Raw genomic sequence first — 14,732 nt, 5'->3', positions numbered from 1 at the left:
CACGTGAAAGATTCTCGCTCTGTTGTATAACTTCTGTTTTTCAGTATTCACCCACCGACTACTGGTATTCTCCTTGCTTTCAACTGGGCGAATACTACTATACACTTTTCAGAGTAACAGCCGTGTTAGTCTGTATTCGCAAAAAGAAAAAGAGTACTTGTGGCACCTTAGAGACTAACCAATTTATTTGAGCATGAGCTTTCGTGAGCTACAGTTCACTTCATCGGATGCATACCGTGGAAACTGCAGCAGACATTATATACACACAGAGATCATGAAACAATACCTCCCCCCCCCCCACTGTCCTGCTGGTAATAGCTTATCTAAAGTGATCATCAAGTTGGGCCATTTCCAGCACAAATCCAGGTTTTCTCACCCCCCCCCACCCCCATACACACACAAACTCACTCTCCTGCTGGCAATAGCTCATCCAAAGTGACCACTCTCCCTACAATGTGCATGGTAATCAAGGTGGGCCATGTCCAGCACAAATCCAGGCTCTCTCACCCACCCCCCTCTTTTTTTTTTTCCTCCCGGGGACACACACACACACACACAAACTCACTCTCCTGCTGGCAATAGCTCATCCAAACTGACCACTCTCCAAGTTTAAATCCAAGTTTAACCAGAACGTCTTGGGGGGTGGGGGGGGTAGGAAAAAACAAGGGGAAATAGCCACTCCCAGTCTCTATTTAAGCCTAAATTAATAGTATCCAATTTGCAAATGAATTCCAATTCAGCAGTTTCTCGCTGGAGTCTGGATTTGAAGTTTTTTTGTTTTAAGATAGCGACCTTCATGTCTGTGAAGTCATTATGCAAGGTAACCTATTTCCCCTTGTTTTTTCCTACCCCTCCACCCCCAGATGTTCTGGTTAAACTTGGATTTAAACTTGGAGAGTGGTCAGTTTGGATGAGCTACTGCCAGCAGGAGAGAGAGTTTGTGTGTGTGCGTGTGTCCCCAGGAGGAAAAAAACAGGGGGGTGGGTGAGAGAGCCTGGATTTGTGCTGGACATGGCCCACCTTGATTACCATGCACATTGTAGGGAGAGTGGTCACTTTGGATGAGCTATTACCAGCAGGAGAGTGAGTTTGTGTGTGTGGTTTTTGGAGGGGGATGAGGGGGTGAGAGAACCTGGATTTGTGCAGGAAATGGCCCACCTTGATTATCATGCACATTGTGAAGAGAGTTGTCACTTTGGATGGGTTATTACCAGCAGGAGAGTGAGTTTGTGTGTGTGTGGGGGGGGGGGTGTGGAGGGTGAGAAAACCTGGATTTGTGCTGGAAATGGCCCAACTTGATGATCACTTTAGATAAGCTATTACCAGCAGGACAGTGGGGTGGAAGGAGGTATTGTTTCATGATCTCTGTGTGTATATAATGTCTGCTGCAGTTTCCACGGTATGCATCCGATGAAGTGAGCTGTAGCTCACGAAAGCTCATGCTCAAATAAATTGGTTAGTCTCTAAGGTGCCACAAGTACTCCTTTTCTTTTTACTATACACTTGTATACACTGTGTATGTCCACAGCCTCAAAGACAACTAAGAATTTTCTGCCTTTGTAGAAGAAATACGTTACTTAAGAAAAATCCTCTGAATCTAGGCTCACGTCCCAGCATGGTTTGCTATGCTCTCCACCCATCATCGTCCGTAAAATGTTCAACTCCAAGCCATCCTGACCTGTGCTGGATCATCTGATTCTATTGCAGCTGTAGGAACCCAACTCTGAGTTTCCCGGTCACTTTTGTAAACATCTTGGACTCTTCAATACAAGCTGAACAACTTCAGTGATTCACTTGGACAGCTGTTACACCCAGGCTGCACTTTATAGATATACGCAGATGCACATGTGTATGTCTGTTTCAAACTCTAGAGGGACTACTGGAAAGGATTTTTCTCTAATGAATTCACAAACATTTGTATAGGTACCAACGTCATGAAAACACGCATGAAAATTGTAAATGATGATTTTTTCTCTCCTTACTTGATAGCCACTCAATCAGCATGAAATTAATTACAACCTACTGCCTGGTCACAGCACTAGAAGAAATGGACAACCATGTGGATTTGCTGAAGTATTTCTTCCATGGCTGTCCATTTCTTTTGACTTCTAGTTATTTAGACAATTGTATAAACTGAGTGCAAAAAAATTTCCTCTCTTGTCCATACTGCAGTTTGAGAAATCTCTACTGTATATTCTGCATACAGAACAAATAGCATTAGATCTACCTTAGAATTAGGAGCCTAAACTTAGATACCTACATCCATCTTCAGGCACCCATATAAAAATGGCCTTTTCTTCTAAAAGGGGTGTCACTCCCGTGCTTTTATTTCAGCCCTTAAAAAATATCTGAGGTAGAACATGTCTATGACACATGGCACAGCTAGCTGATATCCTAAACTCAACTTACTTGACTGGTTCATCTTTTCAGAATTACAGCATCGTAACCTGGTAAGCAACCGTTTTATTCAACACAATATTAACAAAGGGATGGAAGATTGGTCTTGTGGTTAATGCGTTTGGCTAGGACGCATGTGATCTAGGCCCAATTTCTAGCTATGCCACAGTATGTGTGCGAGACCTTGGGAGAAAAAGATTACTTAATCTCTGTGCCTTAGTTTCCACTTCTGTAAAATGGGGCTAACATTCCTTTCTCCTACTCTTAGTCGGTCCTGCCTGTTTACTCTGAGAGCTCCTTGGGGCAGGCAATGACTCCTACCATGTGTCTGTATAGCACTGGCTCACTCCACACTCTCATATCACGAATAAGAGAATCTTGTGGGGCAGGGACCATCTCTTGGCTCTTTATTTGTACAGTGCCTAGCACAATAGGGTCCTGGTCCATGACTTGGGCTCCTAAGCTCTACAGTAATACAAATATTATTAATAAGGAAAATTAATCAATATATGCCTGCCCTGGAAGTCCACGGGAGCTTTAGAATTAGGCCTCATATTTACCTTCTTTTTGAAACAGAATTGCAATAACCCTGCCCAATTTTAACAAGACAGAGTATCCTATCACCTAAGAGCTGCAGACTGAATTCAGCTGCGCTCAACTTCTCAGTGAAGAGTTATTGTTTTAAACAGCACACAGTTTTATGATGTACCAGGTACTTAGATCACTGGTTTAACATCTAATGCATTCGTTGATTGTTGGCACCTAGGTAAAGTGATTTGATTTTCAGAGGTGCTGAGCACCCACTACTGCCATTAACTGTATGTGCAGGTACTCAGCACCTCTGAGAATCAGGCCCACAGCTCTTACCTTCCTTTTCTGGTGGGAGTTGCCAGTTATTGCATTAGACGGCACAAATTCTGAAGCAGGGAGCCTGTTTTCTCTTTAACTGTCCATAGAATCATAGAATATCAGGGTTGGAAGGGACCCCAGAAGGTCATCTAGTCCAACCCCCTGCTCGAAGCAGGACCAATTCCCAGTTAAATCATCCCAGCCAGGGCTTTGTCAAGCCTGACCTTAAAAACCTCTAAGGAAGGAGATTCTACCACCTCCCTAGGTAACGCATTCCAGTGTTTCACCACCCTCTTAGTGAAAAAGTGTTTCCTAATATCCAATCTAAACCTCCCCCACTGCAACTTGAGACCATTACTCCTCGTTCTGTCATCTGCTACCATTGAGAACAGTCTAGAGCCATCCTCTTTGGAACCCCCTTTCAGGTAGTTGAAAGCAGCTATCAAATCCCCCCTCATTCTTCTCTTCCGCAGGCTAAACAATCCCAGCTCCCTCAGCCTCTCCTCATAACTCATGTGTTCCAGACCCCTAATCATTTTTGTTGCCCTTCGCTGGACTCTCTCCAATTTATCCACATCCTTCTTGAAGTGTGGGGCCCAAAACTGGACACAGTACTCCAGATGAGGCCTCACCAATGTCGAAAAGAGGGGAACGATCACGTCCCTCGATCTGCTCGCTATGCCCCTACTTATACATCCCAAAATGCCATTGGCCTTCTTGGCAACAAGGGCACACTGCTGACTCATATCCAGCTTCTCGTCCACTGTCACCCCTAGGTCCTTTTCCGCAGAACTGCTGCCTAGCCATTCGGTCCCTAGTCTGTAGCTGTGCATTGGGTTCTTCCGTCCTAAGTGCAGGACCCTGCACTTATCCTTATTGAACCTCATCAGATTTCTTTTGGCCCAATCCTCCAATTTGTCTAGGTCCTTCTGTATCCTATCCCTCCCCTCCAGCGTATCTACCACTCCTCCCAGTTTAGTATCATCCGCAAATTTGCTGAGAGTGCAATCCACACCATCCTCCAGATCATTTATGAAGATATTGAACAAAACCGGCCCCAGGACCGACCCTTGGGGCACTCCACTTGATACCAGCTGCCAACTAGACATGGAGCCATTGATCACTACCCGTTGAGCCCGACAATCTAGCCAACTTTCTACCCACCTTATAGTGCATTCATCCAGCCCATACTTCCTTAACTTGCTGACAAGAATACTGTGGGAGACCGTGTCAAAAGGTTTCCTAAAGTCAAGAAACAATACATCCACTGCTTTCCCTTCATCCACAGAACCAGTAATCTCATCATAAAAGGCGATTAGATTAGTCAGGCATGACCTTCCCTTGGTGAATCCATGCTGGCTGTTCCTGATCACTTTCCTCTCATGCAAGTGCTTCAGGATTGATTCTTTGAGGACCTGCTCCATGATTTTTCTAGGGACTGAGGTGAGGCTGACTGGCCTGTAGTTCCCAGGATCCTCCTTCTTCCCTTTTTTAAAGATTGGCACTACATTAGCCTTTTTCCAGTCATCCGGGACTTCCCCCGTTCGCCACGAGTTTTCAAAGATAATGGCCAATGGCTCTGCAATCACAGCCGCCAATTCCTTCAGCACTCTCGGATGCAACTCGTCCGGCCCCATGGACTTGTGCACGTCCAGCTTTTCTAAATAGTCCCTAACCACCTCTATCTCCACAGAGGGCTGGCCATCTCTTCCCCATTTTGTGATGCCCAGCGCAGCAGTCTGGGAGCTGACCTTGTTAGTGAAAACAGAGGCAAAAAAAGCATTGAGTACATTAGCTTTTTCCACATCCTCTGTCACTAGGTTGCCTCCCTCATTCAGTAAGGGGCCCACACTTTCCTTTTCCTTTCCTAGAGAGCTATGCCTTCCTATGGCACCTGAATGAATATCACATTTCTCCATGCAGTGACTGAAGCAATGCCCAGATTTCTATGTGGAACTCCAGAACTCTGACTGAGCCAGCCATGCAGATGGGATTCCGGAGGCAGCTCACCTGTTTGTTGGAGTGAATGCTGGTTTTGTTCCTGTTGCTGTCCAGCAGTCCCCCGCATTTGCCCAATGCGGCCAGATCCTTCATAATAGAGTTAAGCGCTTCCTCTTCATCTGCAAAAGAAGAGGATGAGTGTAGCATAAGGAGGAACTTCTACCCTGAAGCACCGTTGTGTACACGGTGGAGCGGAGGATAGAAATGCAAAGCATTCACAGCACAGATGCTCTTTTTCAAGCTGAGTATTGTACAGCACAGGCTTCTCCCCTTAGCTCCCCAGCATGGAGGAGGATTCCCTTCTCCCTGTTTTTCATAGGGTGTTCCCACTTAACTCTGTGCAGAGGGCAAACTGCCTCAAAATATTAGCCTTTCGAGCCTGATCCAAAGCTCACTGAGTTCAGTGGGAGTCTCTGTTGGCATCAGTGGTTTGGACCAGACTCTTACTCCCCATCACACACACATGCATGTGTCCTAATTTCTTTTCAGAGATGTTTTAAGGCAGGATTCTTTAGGGTCCACGACTGGTGGCTGGAGGGGAGCTAGAGTCACTGGGCAACCAGAGTTCTATCCAGGTAGCCTGGAAGCGAAAGTCCACGGAATCCACTGAGGACGGGGGAAATAAACTGCTTGTCTGGGCAGATGGAGGGGAGGGGATTTTGGTGGCTCCAAGCCCTGTTTAGTCTGAAACCACCCTTATCCTTTTTTAAATGCTTATACCTATTATCATATCCTCTGAATCCGGCTACAGGTTCCTCCACTGGCAAAATTCCAGCTATTAAAACCAGAGAGACTGGACGAAGGTAGGTTCTTGGAAAGCTCTTTAGAATAAGCAAGTGCCTCCAACAAACCTCCAAACTCCCCCAACAAGAGTCAAACACTGCAAGCAAGAAAGAAATTGTACTAAGAAACCCACTCAACTGTGAAGGTGTGAAAGGTCCAGCACACAGCACCCTAACGCTATGAGAAAATACTGAGACATTATCTGCAGTGCTGAGAAGAAAGAGGCAAGAAATGGGCACACACAGAAAACAGCGTGAAATCATGTAGTTGCTGGTCCAAACACTACTAAGACCCTGGGAATCTTTTCATTGAATCCAGTGGGATTTGGGGACTAAGCTCAAAACCAGCACTGGCTCCTCTCCCGAACACCGTGTGGGGCTGGATTTTATGATGAGCAATCCTGCAACAGGAAGGGTCTGGAGGGATTCTTCTAAACATGCAGTATGTCCTAACCTCTGCGGCGGCCATGCCTCCTCAACAGAGCAGTCAAAAATGGGAAGGAAAAATTCCATGATTTTCATTCTGTAGGTTTAGAAAAGAAATACCTATTCAGATTATATTAAAAATTCATTTTTAACCCCCTACACACCCTTCTTCTGTGTTGCCACTGAAAAAGGGAAGTGGGGTGGTTGGAGAAATTACTGGGGGGGGGGGGGGCACGAGTGAAAACTGAAATTTTCAAAATAAAATTTCAAGTCACTGAAAAATGGTTCTTTTCTAAACCTTTAGAATGAAAAGGACTTTTCATGATTTTTATTTTTTTACAACAAAAAAAGGATGACTAGTTTTCCAGATTCATTAAAAAATAAACAGAAAATTTTGAAAAAAAAATACCAGGTATTTTTCACAAAAACCCTCCGATTTCTTAAAAACAAGCAAACAAAAAATCACCTTTTCCCCCACCAACAAAAACAAGAAGTTTCATTCAACATATTTCAACCAGCCCTACTACAAACCTGCTAATGTGCACTGTGGGCAATAATAATAACCACCACCACAGACAAACAGGGCTTAAATGTGGAATGGTGGAGTCCAATTTCTGCTAGTGTGATGGTGGCTGCCCTCTTGGCTGACACATCAGGGACTGAACCAGAGTCCTCCAGACCTAGAAACACGAACTAAAGAGCCACGGCTCTCTAGCCGAGGGCTGTAACTGACACATATTCTCTGTGAATGGAGCACAGAGTTGAACCATGTAATACACCCTCCCCAGCGGGTTACCCTAGGAGAACACAAAATGCACTACGAACCTTCCACCAGTGGAGACAGCGCTGTAAATGCATCTGCAGTTCCAAGAGAAGACCTGTCTCTTCCTAAGCTCCAAAGGACATTTTTTCATATCACAGAACCACGCAAGTGTCAGCACTATCAACCGTGTCTGCTCCGAAGAGGCCTGTAAGACGTTGCTGCAGATCAGGATTGACGCACGTTGGCAAGGCTGTTTTAGGGAAGCTTGCCACAGCGCAAAATACACCAACAAACAGGAACAGCCTAACATTTAAGAAGTTCTGAAATGACTCATACAGCAGCCAGCAAGTCAAAAAGCAACGCTGTGCTGCTCCCACGTGCAAGCCATTTCCTTATTGCTCTTCCTCCTGTGAGGAACAAGTGGATTTTGGAACAAAAATCTAGAATGCTTCTTGCAACACAGAGGTGAAGAGCGAAGTAGTGTAGTGAGCTGATGAGGAGCAGACCAAGTGCACCATCGACTGTGGGGTTTACTCAGAGCGAGTACACTTCAACAGTCTGCAAGGAGTCTGGGCCACAATCATCTGAAAGACTCATCGAACTCAATGGGTTTTGGATCAGGCTGGTGTAGTTCCTCTAAGAAGGAAGTGCCTACTCCAGACACTCAGGGGCCAATCCAGCAAAGCATTTAAGCACGTGCTTAACGCTACCTTTGACTTCAATGGAGCGACAATAATTTTACAGCAGCTGAGGATCTGCCCCCATAGGGCCCACACCTGCTTAAGTGCTGAGGATGAGGGCCATATTCAGCACTAATTAAAATCTGAAAAATCGCCACCCAAAAGGCACCAAGTCTTTAGAAAAACCTGTGTGCAGGCACCTGCGTGGATCCACCTCTCCGTCTATAACCACAGCAGCAATTTATCTAACCCTTTACTCCTTGGGCAGACCACTTTCTGTATGTGACTGTGCACAAATGGAACTAGCAGGGAATTGAGAGAGACTTTGTGGTTGTTTTTCTGCCAAGAGTGATTATTTTCTTCCCTCTCCCACCGCAAACCAATTGCAGTTTCCTAAATCAGAGTAAGCCTGGAGTTAATGCACTACACAAAAGGCTAGTTTCTGTTTTCAGTTACACCAGGGTAAACCCAGAACTCCAGTGAAGTTCATGGAATAACACCAGTGTAAAACCAATTAGAGAAAGGCCAGTCCAGTGCTTAAGGTGTTAGCCTAGGACAGGGAACGGCAACCTTTGGCACGCGGCCCATCAGGGAAATCCACTGATGGGCCGGGACGGTTTGTTTACTTGCAGAGTCTGCAGGTTCGGCCGATAGCAGCTCCCACTGGCCGCGGTTTGCCGTTCCAGGCCAATGGCGGCGTGGGCTGAGGGATGTGTTGACCGCCGCTTCCCGCAGCCCCCATTAGCCTGATCAGGATCAGGGCTTCAGTTTTGTTCCCAAATGAGTAGTTACCACAATCCCAGTCAGGGTTTAGACTCACAGACTTTAAGGTCAAAAAGGACCATCCTGATCATCTAGTCTGACCTCCTGCACAGTGCCGGCTACAGTACCTCTCTCACCCACTCCTGTAACAGACCCCTAACCTCTGGCAGAGTTACTGAAGTCCTCAAATCATGGTTTAAAGACTTCAAGTTACAGAGAATCCACCATTAAAGTGGTTTGAAAAAAAAATGGGGGGTTATAGTATAATCTGGGTCAGCATCATTGGTAAGGCAGTGCTGAAAGTGCACCCCTCAACTACCTGCCTCGAGTTCTAATTTTAAATTTGAAACCCCCTCCCTCCGTGCCCACTGTAAGCACTGACCCCAGTGGTCTTCAGGGACGGTAAACCAAAAAAAGCTTGCAAGGCAACTAACTGGAAGGAAGCTGGAGCTGACCAACCATGCAAAATGCAAAGAGGCTGAGAAACAACTGAACATCTGTAGCGTTCACTGGCAACCTGGACACTTGCACTGGTTTCCCCTGACCCCAAATAGGTATCTGGACACAAGCCATGGAATTTAATTTGGAATGCCAGCAAATCCAGACACAAGTTAAACAAACTAACAACAAAACAGAACTCTGCTGGCTGGAGGGTAATGGACAATACCAAGCCAATTAGAGCCATCAACACGACATTTAGGATGATACAGTTGTGGTGCACGAAAGATGAGATGAGGTCATAGAAGGAAGACGGCTACCCATAATGAAGAGGAGAGATGAAATCCCTGAAGTTCTCCACTTTATTGGCTAAAATCCTAGTGACAACAGCAAAGCTTGGGGGAAGTGAAGGTTTCCTTGGCACATGTCGCGATTTTGCTTGGGGTAATGGAGTCATGGATAACTCATATCTTGAGCCCCCTCCCATTAATACATAAAAAATGGCTTCACTATGCTGCCTTTCCACTAAACTGATGGCTGATTTGCAAGCCAGATTGGATCACGTCAGTGGTTTAATTACACTTGGATCAGACCCCGCTTCCAAAATGAGCAGCAATATGGTCACATACTCCAAATACTTCCTTTTACATTAAACCTAAAAAAAATCCAGAGCAGCACGAGGGCAGGTCACTTCTGCTGCTGTTCCTGCTTGAAGTGTCACTGCGCTGTCCTGACCCACCGTGACCACAGGGGTGAGTGGTGACTGCCTACCTGTTTCACAGTCCAGCCCTACACAGCTCCAGAGGCAATTCTGCACAAGTCTTCCCATCTCCTGACAGGCTCTGCATGGAACCGTATCCTTCTGCAACCCCAGAAAAGGGACAGCAGAAGTTCCAGCAGCCCTAGACTCTACAGCACAACCACACAGAGAGCTAATCATTAGTCTACCAGACCGAGCCCCACATGGCTCACAGCAACAGAGCATTCCTCAAATGGAAAGTTCCTCCAGCAGCGTTGTCCAGTGGTTAGAGCAGGAATCAGGAGATCCTGGTTCTGCTGCTGACTCTGCCAATGCCTTGCTTTGTGATGTTGGTCAAGTCACTTATGCTAAAAGCCTCTGATAGTTTTGGGTGTCCAACTTGAATCAGCTGATTTTCAGAAGTGCCCGGCCCCCCGAAGTTCTGACTGACATCAACATGCAAAGCAGGCATTAAGCAATCTAACAAGTCCGGGCCTAGTGGTCTCAAGTTGGGCTCCTGGAAAAGGAGACACCAAAATTAGTAGACACTTGAAACATTTAGGCCTTAAACTCTCTATAACTTGATGTCTCCATCTATTGAAGAGGTAAATAATACCCATCTTGGAAAGCACTTTGAGATTCTTAAATGAAAAGCCATAAACAATTGCAAAGTATTATTAGCTGCATTAAGCACGATACAAAAGCATGATACAAATCTCACTATTGCTACAAGATGAGCCAGCGAAGCCATATAAAGATGACTTTCTTTTTGTTATGAGTGTGAAAAGCCCTCTTCCTCCACTCAAACCTGAAACATTTGCATTTCAGGAACCCCTTTCTAAACTCTGCAGATGAAAATAGACGTAAATTACTTCCTCGAAAAGCCTGTGCATTTCTCAGCATCAAGAGTAGCTTCAGAGGTTAAAACATAAATAGACGTCGACTCTCGATCACCCAGCTTAACAGCAAACACTCCAAGCATCAGGATTTCAGCTGCAACCAGCACAGATGCAGCATTTACATCACCGGTTGCAAAACTGTCCTTTCACAGACCTGTTTACAAAGTTCTTGCGTAGGGTTGACATTGCCCAGACTAACCCTCAGGCTTGTCCTAATTGCAGCTCCTGGGATCTCTGAGCAGACTGAAGGGCGGGGAACTTTGTTTCATGGAAATGAGCAGCCAGCTCAGCTAGTTCGATCAAGAGTCAAACAAGGAGTGGAACCTATTGGATAATCAAAACCAAATGCTACTCCCAAGAGTCTTCTGCTAAAGATGAGTCATCCTTTGCTGTTCTTTACTTGGCTGCGTTAAAAACAAAAATTTTGGGGTGTACGCTGGTGAGCCCTCCATGGGCAGAAAACCCAATGGAAGCAACGGAAAGCCCATGCACGCAGGGGACTTGCAAGATCAAGTTCTTTGCTCATACGCTGCAGGCTTACGAACAAGCAGCAAAGACTTCATGGCAAACATACCTCCCTGTTCCATCACAGATCCAGAGCAAAACAACTGCAAGTTACACACTGCAAAGGAAGTACTAGGAGGTACCCAGATGCTCTCAAAGCTGGCTTTCCCTTCACAGCTGGTGAAAGGAATCAGTCCCCTAAATCCCCTTACACCTCCACTCCTTTTGTTCTCTGCACCAGTTAATTCAGCATTGGTGAAATGTACTAGGATGAATTCCCGGAGGAGCTGAGTCCACTACTTATCCACAGAACATGCGTAACATAGGCTTCCCTGCTCACACAGGATCAGGGACCAGAGACGGTGGTTATGACAGCAACAACAACACAGGAAAAGAAAAAAAAAAGGTATTTAGGCTCCTAACTTCCACTTATTTCAATGGACTTCAGAAGCCTAAATACCCTTGTGGATCTGTGCCTAAAAGTATGTTTTGTATTATCTGTTGCCTTTTGTCTCCAGTTCCTCCTTCCCCCACCACCCTGCCCCTTTCATATCACATTCATCATCAACTCCTTTTAAGCATTTCTGCTGAATTTAGTTGACTGTCCCCGTGCCCTGTTCCTTTTTATTACTGAATCGCTAACACACATTGGAGACTTTTAAAAACACATCGGGGACGGGTGGGGGGGTTTTCCCATTTGAAATTGCCATGGTCTGATATAATTTCAAAGGAAATGGGCCTGATTTTCAAAAGCGCTCAGAGCCTGCAACACTAAATGAATTCACTGGGCCTGATCCAAACTCCTATTAAAGGCAATGAGGAAAAAGGAAAGGACACCCACTAACTTCAGTGGACTTTGCATCAGACTCACTATGTGCTACAGATGCACAGTATCTCTGACTATCAGGCATCTTTCTACATACCTTTTTCTACCAAATCTATTGTCTTTTTTCCTACAACAATTGTTGGGTGGGTGGGTGGGTAAGGGGGCAGTTTTGTGTTCTTAAAGAAAGGAAACCTCCCTATCCATATCAGCAAGATCTCAAATGAATCCTGCGAGGTGCTGGGCACCCACAGCCTCTGTTGATTACCACTGGGAGTTTAGGATACTCAGCACGCTTCAGGACCAGGTACAAAGTGAAATCCATTTAAAGCCATTGCTGCAATTTGATGTCTATCTCCCTGCATCAGGTTCACACTTCAAAGGCCTGCTATACCACTTTAGTTCTACAGCTAGTGCAACAGATAGAGGGACTAGGAGATTTTAAATTTCAATCCTGATGTGATAAGTAAGCTTCTGCATGAGAAAAATGACAGCAGAAATTGAGAGTTTGAAGGTCACAACAGACCACCCAAAATGATCCAGCTGTGAAGAGACACAGAAAATGAAGACAAGACAAAGGAATAACTTAGTAGGGTTCAGATGGGCTAGAGTCTAGACAGTTCTGTTATTGTTGGCTTCACTAATAGGTCATTACGAAGCACAGCTAATGGCAGATCCGTGGATCTGCTTCCATCAACATGCAAGCATTGATGTGGCTTGAACAGCTGCATTTAGTGAGGACAGAAAGGAAGCAAAAGTAAAATAGGATCTTGTGAAGAGTTATATGCAATGCAGACTATGATCTCATCAGCTCTCACTAGCTAAACAGGATGGGACAAAGATCTAGGAAAAACCCAGGGTGCTGCAGAAGAGAAGAATATCAGCTGCTGAGTCATTACTGAACCACAGACTCATACTTTAACACTAGAAGGGACCATCATGTTCATCTAGTCTGACCCCCCTGCACATTGCAGGCCACAGAACCTCACCCACCCCTGTCTGTAATAGGCCCATAACCTTTAGCTGAGTTACTGAAATCCTCAGATCATGATTCAAAAACTTCAAGTTACAGAGAATCCACCATTTACACTAGTTTAAACCTGCCAGTGACCCGTGTCCCACGCTGCAGAGGAAGGCAAAAAAACCCCCCAGGGTCTGCCAATTTAACCTAGGGGAAATTTTTTTCTCAACCCCAACTATGGCAACCCCTGAGGAACTCCACTAGTAACCTCCCTCCAGCCTGACAACCAACACCTCAGCATGCTGCTAACGGGCTCTCTAATGGATAAAATGCAAAACCACACTCCTGACCATTTGCAGTCATCAAATATCCCACAGTGCTTTCTGCAAGACTAGTGCTGTTAGCCCAGCCCGTGTAAATTCCACACGCCCTCTCATTGGCTACACTCCACCCCAGGGCACGTAGGCGGGGACGTAACTCCTGTGTACCCCCCCCCGACAAAGAAGAGAGTTACATGTAGGCTGATGGTGCAGATCAGTAACAGAGGAGTATTAAAAACAGAAAAGAAACCTGACCAAACACACTTCAGTTATCAAAACCTGCCATTTGAAACCCAGGCTGAGTAGTTAAGGTTATAGGTAAAAGAAATCCAAATATATGGAAACAGGCCGATGCACAGCTACACGACCCGAACGACCTTAGCTCTGCTCCTAGAGTGAATTCAGCCTTCATCTTTCCCTCCTTGCTCCTGTCAGACCTTGTCATAAATATAAAGGGAAGGGTAAACACTTTTAAAATCCCTCCTGGCCAGAGGAAAAATCCTTTCACTTGTAAAGGGTTAAGAAGCTAGGATAACCTCACCGGCACCTGACCAAAACGACCAATGAGGAGACAAGATACTTTCAAAAGCTGGGAGGAGGGAGAAAAACAAAGGGTCTGTGTCTGTCTGTGAGATACTTTTGCCAGGGACAGAACAGGAATGGAGTCTTAGAATTTAGTAAGTAATCTAGCTAGATATGCATTAGATTATGATTTCTTTAAATGGCTGAGAAATTAAGTTGTGCTGAATAGAATGAATATTCCTGTCTGTGTGTCCTTTTTGTAACTTAAGGTTTTGCCTAGAGGGATTCTCTATGTTTTGAATCTAATTACCCTGTAAGGTATTTAACATCCTGATTTTACAGAGGTGATTCTTTTTACTGTATCTTCTATTAAAATGTTTCTTTTCAAGAACTGAATGCTTTTTTCTAAGATCCAAGGGTTTGGGTCTGTGGTCACCTATGCAAATTGGTGAGGATTTTTACCAAACCTTCCCCAGGAAGTGGGGTGCAAGGGTTGGGAGGATTTTGGGGGGGAAGACGTTTCCAAACAACGTTTTCCCAATAAACCCAGATAAACGTTTGGTGGTGGCAGTGGAAGTCCAAGGGCAAAGGGTAAAATAGTTTGTACCTTGGGGAAGTTTTAACCTAAGCTGGTAAAAGTAAGCTTGGGGGGTTTTCATGCAGGTCCCCACATCTGTACCCTAGAGTTCAGAGTGGGGAAGGAACCTTGACAGACCTACTTTGTAAGATGTGGTATTTCTGATCAAGGGGTTCAATTCGTTTTGCAGCTCGTTCACTATTTATCATTTGCCTGATGGTTCCGCCTAGAAGTCCCAGCTGGGGTCAGGGACCCACTGTCCTCAGCATTACACGAACACATGGTGAGA

General features: G+C 45.3%; 1 protein-coding gene across 6 annotated transcripts in view; it reads right to left on the bottom strand.

Moving 5' to 3' along the window:
- The window catches only part of LOC125631186 (mitogen-activated protein kinase kinase kinase 3), a 124,093-nt gene that overhangs the window by 65,546 nt on the left and 43,815 nt on the right, over positions 1–14,732 (bottom strand). For 5 of the 6 annotated variants that reach the window (XM_048837479.2, XM_048837480.2, XM_048837482.2 and 2 more), the window contains one exon: positions 5,257–5,366. In XM_048837479.2, coding sequence (XP_048693436.1) covers positions 5,257–5,366 — 110 coding nt within the window. Of the gene's footprint in view, positions 1–5,256; positions 5,367–7,280; positions 7,498–14,732 lie in introns of those variants that run through there. The other variant, XM_048837481.2, reaches the window with a different exon arrangement.

Source organism: Caretta caretta, chromosome 2 (assembly GCF_965140235.1).
Source record: "Caretta caretta isolate rCarCar2 chromosome 2, rCarCar1.hap1, whole genome shotgun sequence".
NCBI classification, from domain to species: Eukaryota; Metazoa; Chordata; order Testudines; family Cheloniidae; genus Caretta; species Caretta caretta.
Note: the sequence above shows the minus strand (reverse complement) of the source record. Positions and strands in the feature narration are given on the sequence as shown.